This window comes from Drosophila rhopaloa, unplaced genomic scaffold (assembly GCF_018152115.1).
Source record: "Drosophila rhopaloa isolate 14029-0021.01 unplaced genomic scaffold, ASM1815211v1 contig_163, whole genome shotgun sequence".
NCBI lineage: Eukaryota > Metazoa > Arthropoda > Insecta > Diptera > Drosophilidae > Drosophila > Drosophila rhopaloa.
In genome coordinates, this window is record NW_025335043.1 from 6,010,380 (window position 1) to 6,028,665 (window position 18,286).

The following is an 18,286-nucleotide window of genomic DNA, read 5'->3' on the forward strand; positions in this document are numbered from 1 at the left end:
AATAGTCTGTTTAAGTTTTCTTCACATCTTTATTTATTTCAACTCCACAATAACATTTTTACAAAGTGTAATAAAGCTTTCAACAGGTTTTCACATAATTCTTGCAAAACTGCTTAACCGAAGATTGTTCTTCTCGTGCCTGCCCTGTGCTGTTGAGGGGCTTCCACGTATTGGGGGTGGGTGCGGATGTACTCCAGGCTCTTCAGGATGGCAGCTGGGATCGGAGGAGGAGTGGGCAGGAGGGCTCCCTGGGGCTGGTAGCCGTTCTCATCGGCCACGTACGAAATCTGGACGAGCTGTCCCTCGGGCGAGTAATACGAGTAGCCTCCGTTGGTTTGGTATCCCCCGAGTCCGGACTCCTGGGCGGCGATTCCGTTGCTGGTCTCGTAGGCGTAGTTGTAGTGACCGTCGGGTTGGATATCGACACCACTCTTGGTAATGTAGGCACCAGCATCCTGGTTGTAGGAGGCAGCGGCGTAGGCGCAGGCCAAGAAGGCGGAGGCAACAAGCATCTATAAACAAAATTAGGAAAAATTACAAATTAGTCAAATGCCTTTACGTTTTTATAATTTATAAAAACATTTATAATGGTAAAAAAACAAACAGCAGACTCCCACAAATATCAGAGAGATAGTTTCAAGAATAAATATATTGTTTTCGAATATATTTAAAGAATTTAAAAATATTTTTTTGTTTAAGTGCCCAGAGATATTAGGAATCTCTTTTTTCAGATTATTTTGTATAACTTATTATTAGTAAGTATCCTTTTGACTTACGTATCGGAACATCTTCGGTGGACTGGAGTGCGTGTGTCTAAAACTGAGAGACGACTCTGAATGGTGACTCTGTGGAAGATTGACAATCTTTTTATACAAATTCTCGATGCTAAAGCAGATCCACCCAAACAACTTTTACGCCCTGCTGCAGGAAACTCATCTGAATAACAATAAAACTAGCCGAAATTGGCTAAACTAGAGCGCTTAGAGCGGCCAAAGAGCTAAATAGCTACGCACCGGATCAAAATTCAGCTCTTCGCATTTCCAATTATCTCAAGCTGTGAGGAACACGCATACGACCGAAGTTAAAATATAACCAATATAAAAAATATAATAACAAAAATAGTATTAATTACGAACCGTTTAAATGTTGTATTTTTAAATAATTGAATTGTTATTCAAAGGCATTTTTTTTATAAAACTAAATTCAAATTCTTAAAAAAAAATATTATAAAATATAAAAAATGTTTAAAAATTAATTAATTAAAATTAAATTAATTAAATTAAATTAAATTAATCATAATTGTAATTCTATGATTATAAATAAAAGTAATTTAGTATTATTTATATGTAAATATTTTATGAAAATTTGTAATAGTCCTAGATAATTAGTTATAATAGTTAATGCTCAGAAAACTTACCTAGAAAACTATTTTACTTTGGATTTTACTTTGGATTAAAGGAAATAGGGTAAACGAATTTTTATGATTTTTTGTGTAGTTTAATACTCTCAATACTGATCTAATATTTTGGTTATTTAAAGTTTTTTTTTTTTGGGTGCGCTTACTTTATTTTCGGCATGTCTGGATGTTTGTTATCTTGACCTCTGCTGTGAAGCGTTGGCTCTGCAAAGAGCAAAAGTTAATACCATTCGCCCCATGCGGCAATGTCAATGCCGTAGTTTAGCCTAGGTCTGGTCCTAAGTCTGGTTCAAAATTCAGTTTCACGCGGCACACCCAAAAAGGCAGTCTTAATTGAATGCATTTAAAACAGACGAGTCTCAATACGAATTTAGCATAATTTATGGTTCCACTCCGGTCTGCTCAATGGTTAACTTTTCCAGTTCGATCCACCTATGCCTTACTTTACTTCACTTTACCCATTTGTAATCTGCGCCTGCGAGGCGCTGAAATGTGTGCGTTTAACAAATTGGTCCATAAAAGTGAGTTAATGTTTAATTGATACGCAAAGTGAGATATCAAACTGGATTAACCCGTTGCCAGCCGCGCCCAATTCGCCCAATCCGCCTTATCCAAACGCGACAAAACGTCTCGTGTCACCAGCGGCACCTTTAATGCGATTTTTAAAAATTTCATATTCTAGCACGGTGGTATGCAACTGGTTCTTAAGAGAACAGGAAGCTATAAAAAATAATAATATCAAATATCATTAAATAATGGCCGAGTTTATGGCCATTCTCTAAAAATCAAATTAGAATAAACCGTTTGAGTTTTGATAAATCGTTTCATACTCTCAGTTAAAGTATATGTTATAAATGGAGTTTTAATAAGTTGAATGCGCACCAATTTTTTTTTTTTTGCTTGCATATGTATATAGCATATTTCGGATTTAAAATACCTTATAGTAAACTAATAATTATAAAATAATAGTTTTTGCTCGATTTTTACTTAATGTTATTAAATTATATTATTTATTATTAATAATTATTATAATAAATTAATTAATAAATTATAATATTTATTATTTGTCAAAAATTTTATAGTTTATATTGACATTATTTTTTTTAAAGGAACCTATTCAATATTTTAGATGCCGTTATTTATCAAAACAATTATCATTAGCTTCAATTAAGAATAAAGCACTATTTATTTTGATTGTAATAAAAGATACAATACCCCTTTAGAAAAACGTATTCGATTTCCTTCAGCATCCTTTAATGCCAGATTTTTGCCCACTGTTGATAGTTTTAGCGATGTGCCAATTAAATAAATCAACTTGGGGGGCATGGCCTTGAAAAGACATTCGATGAGAACACAGAGATCGTAAAACTAAACTTTATGGCAGCCACAGAAAGTGAAATCATCAGTCTGCTCGATAGGAAATGCGGATGGTGCGTTTAATTAGAAGTCAGAGTTGTGGGTTTCGGTAACATGGCAACATGTGTAAGATGTTTCAAAGATTTATTGATCAGTCGCCTTTAGGCAAAATCTCGTGTTAATTTCTGAGAATAGATTCAACACTGATCTTGTATTTAGCACCCTTGGATTTGCTGTCGTCACCAACACGGGGATCCCCTGAACAGTTTCCCATAATTATGCATAATGGTTATTAATTTAATACCACTAATTAATGCCATTTTATTAGAGGGCTACCTTACAAAGTGTGGCTTACAAGTGAGTGGATTTTATGAAGCACAGTCCTAACTGGCACTCAAATCAAACCTCCAACCATTGACGAAACTGTGAATAAATTATAATAAATAACACTAAAACTTATTTGAATCGTTTTCTTTAAATCAAAGTTATATGACGTTAAAGGTCATGTATCCGAATTTGTCTAGATGCCTAAAATAGAAATAAGTCCCTACAAATATTCCCAAATATAAAAAGAGTAAAGCCCAATTCGAGGTTCCCAAATTATGACATTTAATATATTTGAGTGACTACTTAATAGCGATTATCTTTTGTATTCGCATCAGTATTCAAAAAGATGCATCTTCCGATCGGTCAGCAACACTTTGAACCTAAACTAGTTCCGAATATGATATTATTTTTAGCCGATGTATTCGGTTTTTTTTGTTTCCTCTTTTTATTAATAAACAAATTAGTTTTGCTTGGCGATGCGCGTCAGTGGCTTTGGCGGCTTCAATAATTCAACATGATTCTGGGGTATATTTATGCATATAATCGTGTATAATCTCTTCGGTTTCGATTCAGTTTTATGCAGATGAGGCGTCATTATTGGTTCAAGTTTTGTCATCCGAATCGAGACGAATTTATAATATATTTTTCCCATGCCAATCTTCACATAAAGTGTATCGTATTGCTAATGAGAATTTTGATACAATTTTAAGTCAAACACAAATTAAATATACCCTTTTGATAAATATATAATTTTAAATGTATTATAAGAAGAAAAATTAAACAACCAATAAAAGATTTAAAACAAATAATGTGAACGATTTTTTTTATTTTTTTAAAAAACATTTTGCTTAAATGCAGAATATTTGTATTATTTATTTTTAAGCTAAACATGTTTGCCAAAATAAACTGATCAAATCTTTTTAAGAAAACAAATGCAATAATAGTAATTTTTATTACTGGGTCAATGTGTTTGCAATTTATTCAGATCGAAAATTAAGCAAAAATATTCCAAACCAAATGCTTTAAATGGTTTGCATGTGTCCAAACATGAAGACTTCATCCATTAGTGTATTAAATTAAATGCAAATTAATTGGATCGAGCTCGTGTGCATATTAATTACTGTGAAACTGATACATATATTGCCAAATATGTCATATTGACTTTTAGCATTTTCTTTCATTTTCGAGTTATGGTTATAACCTGTTGGCCTTCCGGGATGTATGCTATAAAATAAAATAGGTAAATATTTTTATGGCTTCAACAGCAAATTGGCGGATTATTAATGAAGTTTTCCAAAAGTTAACTGCCATTTAATTTATAGGTTACCTAATTTATAGTCGTCTTCTCGCACTTTTAAGATTGGCAAATGAAAGTGTGAATTGTTAGTGCAAAATCTTCTGCTGATTCTTTTAAGAATACATTTTGATAAAGAGCTAAGGAAAAATTAAATGACTAACATAGTACAATTTTAAGGTATTAATGTAAAAATTATTTGAGAAATTAAGAATAACAAAAATGTTTTGTATTATTTTAGTCTTAAAACTAAGCTTTTAATATAAAACAAAAATAAAAGCAAAACTTAAGACATTACAGAATTTCTCTATGAGATTGTGTAGGGTAGCGTATAACATTTTAAGCATTTGATTATGCATTTTTTTTTATTTTAATACAAACACTTTGGAAGTTCAACTGTACTTTTTAGAGCTCTTAAAATGTAGTATTTTGGAGTAGGATTCCGTTTCCGTTCAGTCTTATTTAGTATGTTATAGCTTTTGGTACCTTGCAACACTAAACGCATATTTTATTTGGCTAACGAAAATTGTCCAATTCTTCTATTTTAAATTACTAACTTATATTGTGGCAAAATCTGTAAACATGAATCCATCGGACGCCAAGCTCCTGTGCGATTTGAATATGCTGGAAATGCAGCGCAAAAGAGTGATAATATATCAACAAATCCTGCTAGATCGTATAACTAGAACGAAGAATGAGATATATCAAAGGAACAATATGGTACAACCGAAAGCCGAGATAGAAAAGGAGAACATGCCGCCTCAATCGATATCAGGTCTAAACTCAATTTATCTTAAATCTGTAACAAAAATTCGAGCACCTCTTGCAAGATTTAAACAAGCTCAACTGATTGCCGAAAGAATAAAGAAAAACAAGTGGAAGATGCCGCCGATTAGACCAGATCAGTGCCACAAATGTCGCGCCACTATTAAGGATTATCATGTTTGCAACATTGACAATTGTTTCTTTGGGTGCGCATGTGGATTTCTGGCCAGAAATATAAACGCTCTTAATGGGCACAGCTGCCAGTGCAAAAAAAGAAATAAAGATTTGGCCAAATACGAAGCCCAATTGAAAGATCTGGATTATTTCGAAACTGAAGTCAAGAGTGAGCCAAAGAAAGAAGCTTTAAATGGAGTATGAAGTTCATCAAGCTGAATTTATTCAATGTTGGTATTTTAAAAGACATTTCCAGGATTAATTATTATTTAATAATTTTCCTTTTCTTAGAATTCAACCGAGAAGTTCCTTTCTAAATAGTCCGGGTATTACAAAAACTTTCTGTTCTCAGTTGGAGTTTTTTGTTTTACTTTAATATAAAAGTATTTCACTAGAAATTATAATACAAATTAAAATAAGTAAGTACTATTCAAAATCATTTTCCCGTCATTATTATTAATTAAAACGTGTTTTCTTCATCTAGATTTCAACGAAAAAGTGTCTGTTAAAATATCCTGGAGCGGCTTGAGTTTATCAGAATATGATAACGTACGAGCAGTATGATAATTTGGACACTTTTTTCATTGCTTTTTTAAACTGATAAAAATTTTTGTATATTGTTTTAACACTCTTATTTAAACGTATCAGCTTTGGTCAGTATTTCATAACTGATTCAAAATCTGATGTAGCAGTCTTTTTATTTGTTGTAACTGACGAGGTTATTTAAAACAAATTTCAAGTCGACACGAAATTTTACCAAAAGGTACATTTTAACAAAATGCTAAAGTGGAGATCGTAAAAGCAATAGACACACATCTTAAAAGTGGTCAAGTGAGCGACCTGAATTTTATATTCAATTTCCTGTATATGAGTAATTATCCTTAAAGAACAACAGTAAATATTGTTTTTTTTTAAATACATATATTTAATAATTACTTAATTCATGATCTAAAGTAAACGCAGAGCACTTTTAATTACTAATACTAAAAAAAAGGTTTGATAGGTATATGTATTGTTCATACATAATTATGAATGAGCATTTAAATTAAATTTAATTTTTTAGTGAGAATTTGAGAATTTTAAACTCTTCCGTAAACTAAAGCTCAAATTATATTTAAATTCTAGCGGCTAAATATAGTCCCACGAAATTTCGCCAGAGGGCGCTGTGCCCAAACAGCTGTTGTTCTGCTTCCTTCCTGCCATTCACCTGCCCGCGTGACACTGGCCATCCCGCTCGCACTCGCACTGACCAATAGCACAGCCAAAACGAGGCGAAATAAATTTAACAATTTCAATTCGACCGAAAGCTAGCTAACTGCACAGGATGCTGGCCCACAGGATGCAGCTTTGGAGGACGACAAATGCGGCGGTGGCCCTGAGTTCCGCAGCCAGCCGTTTCCCTCCACAGGTGAGTGAAAATCGCTGAAAAACAGCCGGCGACCTGTGACATAACCTGCAAGTGCCAATGTTTGTAGTCATAAATTTTACAGAAATTCAATGAACACTTTTTGTTTTAGGGTGCCATAGAAGGCAGAAGAGATCTCCATCTGCAGAGGATAACCAGGGGAAGCGCTCTGCCTTTGGAAATCACTGGAAAATGGTCGAGTCCCCGCCAGCTGCGATTTGCCAGCACTGGAGCAACTGCAGCAGCAGTTTCGGCCGGAAATAGTGGGGAATACATGCAGGCGGTGTCCACGACGGAACTGGTGGATCTGCCCGACTTGCCAGCTGCACCAACGCCCCCACCGACCGATGGCTTGGATGTACTGGACGTGGTCAATCTGGCGGGAGAACCCTCCTTCGCCTCCATTGGATTGGGCGGCTGGTCGCCGGTGGGCATGGTCCAGAACTGCATGGAGTTCCTGCACTGCACATGGGACATCCCCTGGTGGGGTGCCATTGCCATGGGAACTCTAGCCGTGCGCACCATCATCTTTCCCCTGGTAATCCTAGCCCAAAGGAACTCTGCGAAGATGAACAACAACATGCCGCAGATGCAGATGCTGCAGTTGAAGATGACCGAGGCCAGGCAGTCGGGCAATGCCATCGAGTCAGCCCGTTATGCCCAGGAAATGATGCTCTTCATGCGGGAAAAGGGCGTCAATCCCATGAAGAACATGTTGGTTCCTTTGGCTCAAGCTCCGCTCTTTATTAGTTTCTTCATGGGCCTGCGACAGATGGCAAACACTCCGGTGGAATCGATGCGGGATGGCGGACTCTTCTGGTTCACAGATCTCACCCTGGCAGATCCTTTTTACTTGCTGCCCATGATCACCAGTGCCACATTGTACCTGACCATTGAAATCGGCACGGATTCGGCGCGTTTGTCGGCGGCCAACATGAACACCATGAAATATGTACTGAGAGCCCTGCCACTTGTGATCTTTCCCTTCACCATGAACTTCCCCGCCGCTATTTTAACCTACTGGGCCTGCAGTAATTTCATTTCGCTGGGACAGGTTGCTTTGCTAAGGATTCCCTCCGTGAGGGACTACTTCAAGATCGAGAAGATGCTGACCCATGCGCCAAGTGCACTGCCACCCAAAAAGGGATTTGTCGGGGGAATGAAGGAATGTAAGTATCAGATAATATATATATATATGCATGCATATATTTAATTATATACCCTTTTTTAGCCTGGGACAACATGAAGATCACGAAAGAAATTGAGGAGCGACAGCGCCTGGATGAGATCCGCTTCGCCAAGGCCGGCAAGGGGCCGCTGGTCAAGACGTACAAGTTCGACCCAACGAAAGCGGCAAAGCCCATTTCCGTGGAGCCGCACATGCGGTTAAAGGAGCCGCCCAACAAGCAGCGATAGTCCCCGTCATCCTGTGGCCGCCTCCGAGTGCCGTGTCTTGTTACGTTAACTTAACCCTTTAGTCGATAGTTTTTCATCAACAAACTCCGAACGATTTGCTGCTTAAATATAATTTGTAAATGTACAGATGGATATATTACGTATAACACGTTTGTTTTTTGGAGCGTATACCAAGTGAGTAAACGGTTTTGTAAAAGGCGTAAAAACAATCACCATTAAGATCTTTCCCTTTTGGAAGAACTAATTCCTGTAAAATAAATTCGTCATGGTAGATCTATTTAAATTTAAACAAATAATCAGCCATAAATTGAAGCTATTTGTGTTCCCAGTAAAGATTATATATAAAGAATAAAACTATAAATTATACCATTAAAAAAATAAGAAGTCACATTAAATAGACCAATTTGTCACTAGACACCTAGATGAAAAAGAGTGTCTAGTTGCTGACCTCGATTACTAGTTATATGTTAGCATAGTCTTAAATAATGAATATGAGAGCTCGTAAAAGTAGTAGTATAATGAGAACTTGACGTAGGGAACGCCTTTAAAACTTGTTGGGGATTCCCTGGCAACAAGATAAATCTTAATTGGACAGATCTAATAACCATATAAAATAATTATTATTACCAAATCGTTAATGGGCACAGAAAAAATAACAGTCGACAAAGCTATTGATCAACCAAAGTTGACGAAGATGTGTTGATGACATAGATTTTTTTATTTTAGCTATTAGTTACTAGGTTGTAAAGTTTTAAAATTGGTTCCTTTTGATATGAATTATAAATTTAAATAGCTACGATTACTCATTTTCAAAATAGGGAAACACAAATATTCAAAAATGTAGGAGAAAAAAAAGCTATTAATCAATCTCTGGTTGAGATATACTATATTGATCACATCAATATATCATTCTATTCACTACAAAGAAACTCCCGCTGACAGTATCATTGTTAACAAATACAATTGTTTATTAGTAAGGTTAAGAAAAAATTGAACCAAATTGGAGAAGCTAGTAGATAACATAAATCATAAATTGTAGTAACTTCTATAGGTCATGAAATATATATACCAGGAAACCCTATTAAAACATTATTATTATTACTAACTCAACAGCAGACATACATATCCAAGTTGGGGATAAAAAAAATCTGTGTATGAACTAACCCCTGGCGGAGATGCACTGGTTAATCACCTCGGCGAGGTGTTTGTTTTCCAAAGCGGCTGCCACTCGTTCCTTATCGGCCAGTTGTTTATTTACCGCCTGTTCGGAGGCGTGGGTTCCAGGCGTAATCTCCACAGTGACCTTGAAACGGGGCGGCAGCGAACGGAGCAGCTTCACGCGGATGGAAAGGCCAATCAAGGTGGCCATCGAACAATGGGGAATCGTCGGGGTGAAACTGATGTGCACTGAATTCTGGCCGTCGCTGATCCGGATTAGGTCCTCCTGCACCACGTGCAACTCCTCCAGGGTCAAAGGATGTTCGGGGTCATTGATATTCCTTATGAGATCTAGAAAAAGCTATAATTTTAGACATTTTCCTAGATGTTTTCCTTGATCTTACCAAAAATCTCTCGTTTGTCAAAAGGATCTGGCACATTTTCGTCCGCTTCATTGGCCGTCAACACTCTTTCCTTGATCTTGTCGTATACATTGGGGTTTATATTTTCAATTTCTGTTGGCATTTTGTTTTGCTTACTCCTTATTTCTTTTATTTACACGTTTTTTTTGGAAAATACGCAGGAAGAAACCAAAACACATGCCAGTATGTACCTCCTGTTACACTTTTAAAAGCACTAAATTATACCACTTTTCTTTTTTGTATGTGTATACACTTTTTGAGCGCGTAATTTATTTGAATTTAAAATTATTTCGTTTTTTTTATTTATGTGATTATTAGGCTAATTATAGTAAATTAGATATAGCATTATGCAGGCATTAACAAGTGTACATCACAAAGTTACAAATTTGCATTATAATTGTCCAAACTAATTAGTAAGCCTATTTTAAGCAATTGAAGTTAATCAAGCCAATATAAATGCCACACAAACTGTCTGAGTGAATTATTTGAATTTAAATTTGATTTTAATTCAGAGCTATTAACCGATCAATCAAATCAACGCGATTCTCGCGAAGTACAGTTCCAGGAAAACACCGGCCAATTGATATGTTTACCTGTCATCTTACGTAAAGGGCGTAATTACAGACGCCTAGCGATCCATATTTATGTGCTCTTCAAATTAGCTGCGGGAATACTTAACTTTAGTTAACCAAGCTTAACTTTTTTGCAAGCCAGTGCTAAATAGCCGACAGATGTGGATCCGTGACTAAGCCTTGATCCCATTTCACTGACTAAACTCGCTTTTATTTTCTACATTTTATATTCCACTTCAGCTTTTTCGAGAAGCCGGCGCACTTGATGGCGATTTCCTCGGGTTATAATTAGCCAGACTTATCAATATCAACGTGGAAAAGCAGTAGTCACCGCGGAGATTTACATAGCGAACGGGTTCCGTGCACTTGGCGTGCATCTATTGGCAATTAGCACCGAATTACAACTGGTTAACAGCCAGAGCCAACAATTGTGGAGAAGTCTCCGATCCGCTGGGCTCATAAAATGGGTTCGCCGCGATGATGGGAGCAGCAGTTTGGGGCAAGTTTTCAAGCGGTCAACATGAAGTCGATTGTAAGTCGAGATCTCATCTCTCCAGAAGTTTTTCTGTACATCAATTAATCAGAAAATAGGAACAGTGAATGAGGAAATTATTTAACTTGGTATCCTGCTAAAAAATACTATTGTGTTCGCTTATATAAAAAAAACTTTTTGTTCTATAGATCTTAAGAGTGTAAAATATAACTTTGGTGTTCAGTTTGTTTTGAATTTATTTGTGTTTTAAAATTTAAATTTTGTCAAAATAACATAAATTAATTCTTGTTGTTCTTGAAACTTAATTTAAATATAGTACTTCAAGTGAAAAATATAAAATGCACAAACACAAGTTTGTTCCTTCAACAATTGTATTTAAGCTAATGATTTAATAATTTACTTTTAGATTATTCTTTTAGCCTTAGTGGCTTTCTGCCAAGCGGCGCCTTTGGAGGTCAAGGAGTCGTCCTCGGAAGCTCTCTCCAGACCCAGTCCCATTAGTCCCGATGTGATCAGTGATCCCAAGCCCCCGGCAAAGGTCGTCCTGCTGAAGGATACTGCCGTCCTGAATCGCGAGAAACGTGACGAGGCCAAGAAACCCGACAATGAAAAGGCCCCCGAATCCCTCCAGCACAATGCTCCTGCTCCAAGCCCCTTTCTCGTGGCTCACCACGAGGATGCCCACAAGCACAAGCGGGAAGCTCACCACGAGGAGGGTCACAAGGAGGAGCCCCAAAAGGAGGAGGTAAAGGATGCTCCCGAGGTTCCCGAACCCAAGAAGGAGAAGCGAGAGGCTCACCATGAGGAGGGTCACAAGGAGGAGCCCCAGAAGGAGGAGGTGAAGGATGCCCCCGAGGTTCCCGAACCCAAGAAGGAGAAGCGAGAGGCTCACCATGAGGAGGGTCACAAGGAGGAGCCCCAGAAGGAGGAGGTGAAGGATGCCCCCGAGGTTCCCGAACCCAAGAAGGAGAAGCGGGAGGCTCACCACGAGGAGGGTCACAAGGACGATGATAAGCCTCAGGTGGAGGATCTTTCACTGCCCCATGCTCTACCTACAGATGCTCATACCGCGGAGTTGCCCAAAAAGCAGGAGAAACGCGAGACTGTTGAAAAACCCGACAGCGTGAAGGCCCGCGAGTCCATCCAACACAAGCCCCAGCACTCCGAGGATCTCACCAAGGCTATCGAATCTCTGACCGGAGGAAAAGCCCCGGAGCAGCGTCATCAGCGCGATATCCCCGTGCCCACTCAAACCAAAGCCACCGCCGCACCTGCAGAAACCACAAAATCGGAGGCCGGAAGCACCACGCCCTCCACCCACCATCTGAATATTCCCCATCCCATTCCGGTTGCTGAGCTCTTCGAGAAGAACAAGAAGTCATCTTCCAGCTCCGAGGAAAGCAAGGAGAGCAAGGAGAAAGTCAAGGCCTAAACATTAAGATCCTAAACTTGCTAATTGAACCATCACGAGATTGTAGTCAACGAAAATGAACTAAAATAAACAAAAATATTTACATGCTTATATAAAAAGACTGTCTGCTAATTAATCAATAAATATTTAGGGAAAGAGGGAAACTTATAAACTGGCTTATAGTTAGATGTCAGAAAATATATGAATCAGTCCTGACATAATATTTGCATTAGCTTTTGGAAACTCTATGGCATTTTATTTTTTACCAGGCTAAATAACAGAGTGCACTTAAAAATGAGCTTAGTTTTACATCATTACACGTAAACATTTTTTGCATGTTTAGACAGTCCAACATATTTTATATTTTTAATTGGAGGCAGAAAAAGTTATTATGTTTTTGTGCATCGCCAACGGAAAATATCAACATGCAAAAAACAATTTAAAATTTTTAAAGCAAACTATGTTTTTTAAGAAAATGTAATTATTGTTATTCGCAACAATATTGTAAGTTTATATTTGAATTATTTTTGCTACCTATGATATGGTTTCGATTACGTTCCATATATAAAAAAAAAATAAAACATATTTATTTTTATATGGGCTTCCCCGTATAAATAAGAGCAACTCTACTGCGTACTATTTTTAATATGAAAATTAAACGTTCGCGTAAGTACCTTTACGCTAATTATTGACTAAATATTTATAGGTTACAATTTGCTAATGATTACGATACATAGTATTCCAAAGTTAAAAGGTATCAACCAAATATAAATCTGTAAATCATATATGCATAGGCAATCAATTGGTTTTTTATATAATATAGTTTTTCACAACAATTATAAATAACAATAGACAATATAAGACGTAAAATTGTTTAGCTTATTTCAAATGTTTTTGGTGATAAGTTTAATTGCATTTAAAAAAGTTTTATAAAATGTAATAAGAAATCTAATAGGAAAAGAGATTTGGAAAAATTCCAAGATTGTATATGAATATACATTTTAAAAGCTAATCCAAGCCAATTGCTTTTGATTACTGACTAAATATTCACGAGGTAATCTAGCTTATTGGTTCTCCCTTCTATACCACTTCCTCAACTGCTTCTAGTTATGATTTTCCGAAGTAATCATCTGATTTGAAGATCTCTACAGGTTGGTATTCCTCCTCAATGAGATTGGATCGCGGAAGAGAGTTGGACGTTGCGGGTTCGCTGGCACTTAGCTTGGCTTTAAGGGGTTTCAAAAGAAGTCCTTTAATGCTATAATCCGTAACGTGAAGTTCCTCCTCAGCAATATCCACTGATCTCTCAACTTCTTTCAAATTCGTGCTAACTGCGCCCACAAATTGCTCCAGACTGTCGATCCTAGTTTTTAACTGCTCGAAACTCTCTCCAAATGCCAGGATACTGCACACATTGTTGGCCATCATTCCATTGGACTCTGCACGCACCTAAAAGTCAATAAAAAATGTAAAAAATCCATTAAATTTAATAAACAAAACAAACCGAAGACAGTAAAGTTTCGAACTCATCCAATCTGGCCAGCATATCGTCTATATTCGTGCAGAGTGGGTTGATCTCCTTTTCCAGATCGGCGCTCTGTACAATCTTCGCATAATCCCGAGAAACATTACTAATATCGGCTTGCATTTTGTGTTTTTTTTTATAATATTTGTAAATAAAAGCAACAATTGTTTTCTCTTTTAGCCCAAAACAGTGTGTGCATACTGATGGAGGGAAAAATTGCTTAGGCGTTAGGTGATTATTGGAATAGTTTTTGGGATATCGATAGTGTTTAGGAAGCCAAAACACACAAAATATCGATAGTATCGTGAGTGATCGACCCAGCTCTGTTTTATTGATTTTGTGTGGGAAATTGTTGGATTGCACCCGGAATTGGAGGAACATGAGCGGCTACCGAGGGATCGGCGGCGGGGGATTCCCCTACCGCAAGCCAGCAAGTTCCGGCAACAACATGAACGCCGTGCCCCCACCTCCGATGCTGAATGCCCGGGGTTATGTGGGCTCCCGAGGAGGAGGAGCGTCAATTTCCGGTGGAGCAACTCGCGGCGGTATTACGGGAACTACTACATCGACTTCCAAGCACGGGTATTCCACTCTAGACTCCATTAGTCAGTACACCAATGCCACAAACCTGGTGGGGAAACGGAAACATCACACGGATGACGAGTACTTCGATGATGATGATGAGCCCAGGGAAAAGGAACTGGAACAGGCCTATATACCCGCACCAGGCTCCCCGGGAGCTCCGGGTCCTCCAGCCAAAAAGCAGGAGGATTCCGATTCTGACGAGGATCCTCTGGAGCAATTTATGGCGGGGATTAACCAGCAGGTGGAGAAGGAGAAGCGCCAACAGGCTCCCAAGCCTCCAACTCAAGCCGTAAGAGGCGACATCGATGACGAGGACGACGAGGAGAGCTATTATCGTTACATGAAGGAGAACCCCAATGCAGGACTCCGCGACGAGGGATCTGACCAGGAAATCGAGTACGACGAGGATGGCAATCCCATTGCTCCGCCGAAAAAAAAAGACATCGATCCCCTGCCGCCAATTTATCACTCCGAAATCGAGTATGAACCCTTCGAGAAGAACTTCTACACGCAACATGACGATATAGCCTCCCTGGACGAGGATCAGGTGCGGGAACTAAGACGTACTTTGGGCGTCAAGGTCACAGGACCATCGCCACCCAAGCCAGTCACCTCATTTGGTCATTTCGGCTTCGATGAACAGCTCATCAAGGCGGTGAGGAAAGCGGAGTACACACAACCCACTCCCATCCAGGCGCAAGCTGTGCCAACCGCTTTATCCGGCAGAGATATCATTGGCATAGCCAAGACTGGATCGGGTAAAACAGCAGCTTTCATCTGGCCCATGCTAATGCACTTGATGGATCAAAGGCAGCTAAAACCTGGCGATGGACCAATAGGCTTAATTTTAGCACCCACACGCGAGCTTTCCCTACAAATCTACAACGAGGCCAAGAAGTTTGGCAAAGTGTACAACCTGAACGTAGTTTGCTGCTATGGAGGTGGCTCCAAATGGGAGCAGAGTAAAGCCCTGGAGCAGGGAGCTGAGATTATAGTGGCCACGCCCGGCAGAATGATAGATATGGTCAAAATGAAGGCCACCAATCTGAGGAGAGTTACTTTCTTGGTACTCGACGAGGCCGATCGCATGTTCCATATGGGCTTCGAGCCGCAAGTGCGCTCCATTTGCAACCACGTGCGTCCAGATCGCCAAACTCTTATGTTTTCCGCCACCTTCAAGAAGAGAATTGAACGCCTGGCCAGGGATGTGCTCACCGATCCTGTGAGGATAGTGCAGGGTGATCTGAACGAGGCCAACCAGGACATCACTCAGTCTGTGTATGTCTTCCCCAATCCCCTGCAGAAATGGAACTGGCTGCTCTGCCACCTGGTGAAGTTCCTCTCGGAAGGTAGCGTCCTGATTTTCGTTACCAAGAAAGCGGATGCCGAAACAGTATCCAACAATCTGTTGGTTAAGGAGTACAACTGCCTATTACTCCACGGCGATATGGACCAAGCGGACAGGAATAAGGTTATCACACAGTTTAAGAGGAAGGAATGCGATATCCTGGTGGCCACCGATGTGGCCGCTAGAGGATTGGATATACCCCATATCAGGAATGTGGTGAACTATGACATTGCCAGGGATATTGATACGCACACCCACAGAATTGGAAGAACGGGCAGAGCCGGCGAAAAGGGTAATGCTTTCACTCTGGTCACCGATAAAGATAAGGAGTTCGCGGGACATCTGGTGCGGAACTTGGAGGGCGCCGATCAGCAGGTGCCCGACGATCTAATGGAGCTGGCCATGAAGAGCTCCTGGTTCCGTAGTTCGCGTTTTAAGCAGGGCAAGGGAAAGCGGCCGACAAATACCCACACAGGATTGGGTTATCGGGAGAAGGGAAATGGAGCTGGATATGGCTCGGGTGGTGGATCGGATTCCGGAACCAGTGGGTCTGTTCATGTCCCATCCGAAGGACCCTCAAGCAAATCCTCTTCCAGCGCAGGACCCGCTACAGATCGGTATGCAGCCATGAGGGAGGCTTTTCGGTCGCAGTATAACAACCAATTCCGAGCCTCCAGCGATCGCACTTGGGAGAAAACTCTGCCCGATTCGGGAGTTTTTGCTGCGCCAATGGCACCACCTCCACCAACTTCATCGTCATCATCCCAGGGAGCTTCCTCCTCGTCCAGCAGTAGCAGCAGCAGCAACCAGGACGCCAAAAGGGCCAAGAAGAGCCGCTGGAACTGAACGAAGGGCCCAGTAAACTTATGCTGCTACTTGGTTTATTTCTCTTCATATTATTTAATGTGTATTTGCTTTTGTTCCATCGTTTAAAATTACAGCTTATGGACTAAATTTAAACATATATTTAATCAGATATATACCATGTTCATTCATAAAGATTACGTTAGTTAAATACTCGTATGTACAACTCTCTTCCTTCGCAGCCAGATCCAGCGAACGATCCCACAGATCCAAATAAAAATCTTCATTAATTGTAATCATGGTTATGTGTATTTTATTTTGAATAAAATCACATTTGCGCATCCCAACTGCCTATCGATATTGTTAATCGTTAATCGTGTCGTTTTTCATTAAGCGAGAGAAGAAATCGAACTGGAATATCGAAATCTTGAAGCTAAATTGTTCGTTAATCATTATGAAATATTGTTTTACAATGAAACCACTACGAATTTTGTTTCTTTTTCGCTTTTGGATATACGTGTTCATATAATAATTTAATTACGTGTGTTCTTGATAACATTGAGAAGAGATTGAGATTCATTTAACTACCACATCGAGGCGATTTTGCGTAAATTTTCGAGTTTTCATTCGTTTTGTTAAGCGCTGAACTGGGAATTAGCCTGGGCAAAGCTTAAAAATTTTGCTATATTTGAATATCATATCAGATACGTACATGAATATATATATTTTCCGTTATATATAGTTCGCATATATACTCTATTCAAAGACTCGTCGGTGTGTGGGTGTTATACATATATATTTGTATATAAAAATTGGTCCATGTTAACCACATCGTACGAAACATATAGAGGAACTCAAAAGAAAACCAAAGGAAAATCCAAAACAAAGTGGAATTGGGTGGGGAAATAAAACGCAATCAAAATCATAACACTGTAATTTTAGTTTTGAAATACTTTTTGTTTTTTTCATTTATTATTATCATTATTTAAATGTATTAATTAGCTTTGTGTGTGTGTGTTTTTTGGGGGAGGGGTGTGTTCTTGTTGTTGCCGCATATATAACATACATATCCATATATACAATATATTTTAGATCTAGCATTAAATTTGATTTACACTTTTAATAGTTTGTTTCTCTCTTCCGCTAATTATGCAGTTTTGTTTTGTCACTTAATTATACACATTTATTTTCTGTTCGTTATAGTTAATAATTCTTAATATTTTCTCCGCTGGTCTGTTAAATTTCGTTTATCATTTACCGAGCTAAATCAATTAATTTTTATATGTAGATAGGCTTTAAAAAATAATTAAAATTATGCAACAATTAAAATGTAAATGTTTTCATTTTATAAATGTAATAAAATTGTTGGGATTTTACTTGTATGTATTTTGTATTTCTCATTTTTTCGCTTTTGTTTTTCTTTGCTCATGCTTATTTTGTTTTTGCTGAATTAACTCTTCTCTCTTTTATTTTTTAATATTTTTAATACTTTGTAAATGAACAAGAAACATTTTGCAACAAAAGTCTGGGATAAGGCAAACAAAAAATGTAATTTTCAAAAAAACGAACAAAGGACTTTCTGCTGTATTTTAAATTCGTAAATTTCATTGAAGGAATTTTCATGCTCTCAACTAAATTGATTGTTTTTTCTTTTTTTTTTATATGGTATAATGACTGTTTGTTATTTTTTTTATGCTTTTTCTGTGTGTGTGTGTGTGTATTTTTTTTCGTTTTTTTGGGTTTTTTTTGTCAGTTAGCTTTAAATTAAATGCCAATTAATTTAATTAATTAATTTTTAAATCACATTTCATTGT

At 38.2% G+C, this 18,286-nt stretch overlaps 6 protein-coding genes across 6 annotated transcripts; 3 read left to right on the forward strand and 3 right to left on the reverse strand.

The window, feature by feature from the left end:
* Window positions 1-9: 9 nt before the first annotated feature.
* Window positions 10-825, reverse strand: LOC108051384 (larval cuticle protein LCP-17-like). Its single transcript, XM_017133475.2, has 2 exons — window positions 777-825; window positions 10-512 (listed from the first exon to the last, which is right to left on the reverse strand). Exons 1-2 carry the CDS (start codon window positions 786-788, stop codon window positions 114-116), a joined length of 411 nt encoding a protein of 136 aa, XP_016988964.1. The 5' UTR covers window positions 789-825; the 3' UTR covers window positions 10-113.
* Window positions 826-6,004: 5,179 nt separating this feature from the next.
* On the forward strand, window positions 6,005-8,293 carry LOC108051411 (mitochondrial inner membrane protein OXA1L). Its single transcript, XM_017133523.1, has 4 exons — window positions 6,005-6,096; window positions 6,459-6,741; window positions 6,851-7,907; window positions 7,970-8,293. The coding sequence occupies exons 2-4, from the start codon at window positions 6,658-6,660 to the stop codon at window positions 8,152-8,154; spliced, it is 1,326 nt and encodes a 441-aa protein (XP_016989012.1). The 5' UTR covers window positions 6,005-6,096; window positions 6,459-6,657; the 3' UTR covers window positions 8,155-8,293.
* An 805-nt stretch (window positions 8,294-9,098) lies between these two features.
* LOC108051415 (MIP18 family protein galla-2) lies at window positions 9,099-9,940 on the reverse strand. Its single transcript, XM_017133526.2, has 2 exons — window positions 9,717-9,940; window positions 9,099-9,663 (listed from the first exon to the last, which is right to left on the reverse strand). The coding sequence occupies exons 1-2, from the start codon at window positions 9,835-9,837 to the stop codon at window positions 9,314-9,316; spliced, it is 471 nt and encodes a 156-aa protein (XP_016989015.1). The 5' UTR covers window positions 9,838-9,940; the 3' UTR covers window positions 9,099-9,313.
* A 770-nt stretch (window positions 9,941-10,710) lies between these two features.
* On the forward strand, window positions 10,711-12,329 carry LOC108051412 (sarcoplasmic reticulum histidine-rich calcium-binding protein). Its single transcript, XM_017133524.1, has 2 exons — window positions 10,711-10,838; window positions 11,206-12,329. The coding sequence occupies exons 1-2, from the start codon at window positions 10,827-10,829 to the stop codon at window positions 12,229-12,231; spliced, it is 1,038 nt and encodes a 345-aa protein (XP_016989013.1). The 5' UTR covers window positions 10,711-10,826; the 3' UTR covers window positions 12,232-12,329.
* A 470-nt stretch (window positions 12,330-12,799) lies between these two features.
* LOC108051413 (biogenesis of lysosome-related organelles complex 1 subunit 4) lies at window positions 12,800-13,929 on the reverse strand. The gene is made up of 2 exons (XM_017133525.1): window positions 13,715-13,929; window positions 12,800-13,659 (listed from the first exon to the last, which is right to left on the reverse strand). Exons 1-2 carry the CDS (start codon window positions 13,856-13,858, stop codon window positions 13,318-13,320), a joined length of 486 nt encoding a protein of 161 aa, XP_016989014.1. The 5' UTR covers window positions 13,859-13,929; the 3' UTR covers window positions 12,800-13,317.
* Window positions 13,930-14,035: 106 nt separating this feature from the next.
* LOC108051416 (ATP-dependent RNA helicase DDX42) lies at window positions 14,036-16,819 on the forward strand. The gene has a single exon (XM_017133527.1). It carries the CDS (start codon window positions 14,115-14,117, stop codon window positions 16,512-16,514), a length of 2,400 nt encoding a protein of 799 aa, XP_016989016.1. The 5' UTR covers window positions 14,036-14,114; the 3' UTR covers window positions 16,515-16,819.
* Window positions 16,820-18,286: the final 1,467 nt, after the last annotated feature.

Excerpts from the sequence above, each read along its gene's own strand:
- LOC108051416 (XM_017133527.1), top strand. The coding sequence starts at position 14,115 with ATGAGCGGCTACCGAGGGATCGGCGGCGGGGGATTCCCCTACCGCAAG.
- LOC108051413 (XM_017133525.1), bottom strand. The coding sequence starts at position 13,858 with ATGCAAGCCGATATTAGTAATGTTTCTCGGGATTATGCGAAGATTGTA. Across the intron at positions 13,660-13,714 it reads TCGAAACTTTACTGTCTTCG|GTGCGTGCAGAGTCCAATGG; the intron begins GTTTGTTTTGTT and ends ATTGACTTTTAG.
- LOC108051415 (XM_017133526.2), bottom strand. The coding sequence starts at position 9,837 with ATGCCAACAGAAATTGAAAATATAAACCCCAATGTATACGACAAGATC. Across the intron at positions 9,664-9,716 it reads TGACAAACGAGAGATTTTTG|ATCTCATAAGGAATATCAAT; the intron begins GTAAGATCAAGG and ends AGCTTTTTCTAG.
- LOC108051411 (XM_017133523.1), top strand. The coding sequence starts at position 6,658 with ATGCTGGCCCACAGGATGCAGCTTTGGAGGACGACAAATGCGGCGGTG. Across the intron at positions 6,742-6,850 it reads CCAGCCGTTTCCCTCCACAG|GGTGCCATAGAAGGCAGAAG; the intron begins GTGAGTGAAAAT and ends TTTTTGTTTTAG. Across the intron at positions 7,908-7,969 it reads TGTCGGGGGAATGAAGGAAT|CCTGGGACAACATGAAGATC; the intron begins GTAAGTATCAGA and ends ACCCTTTTTTAG.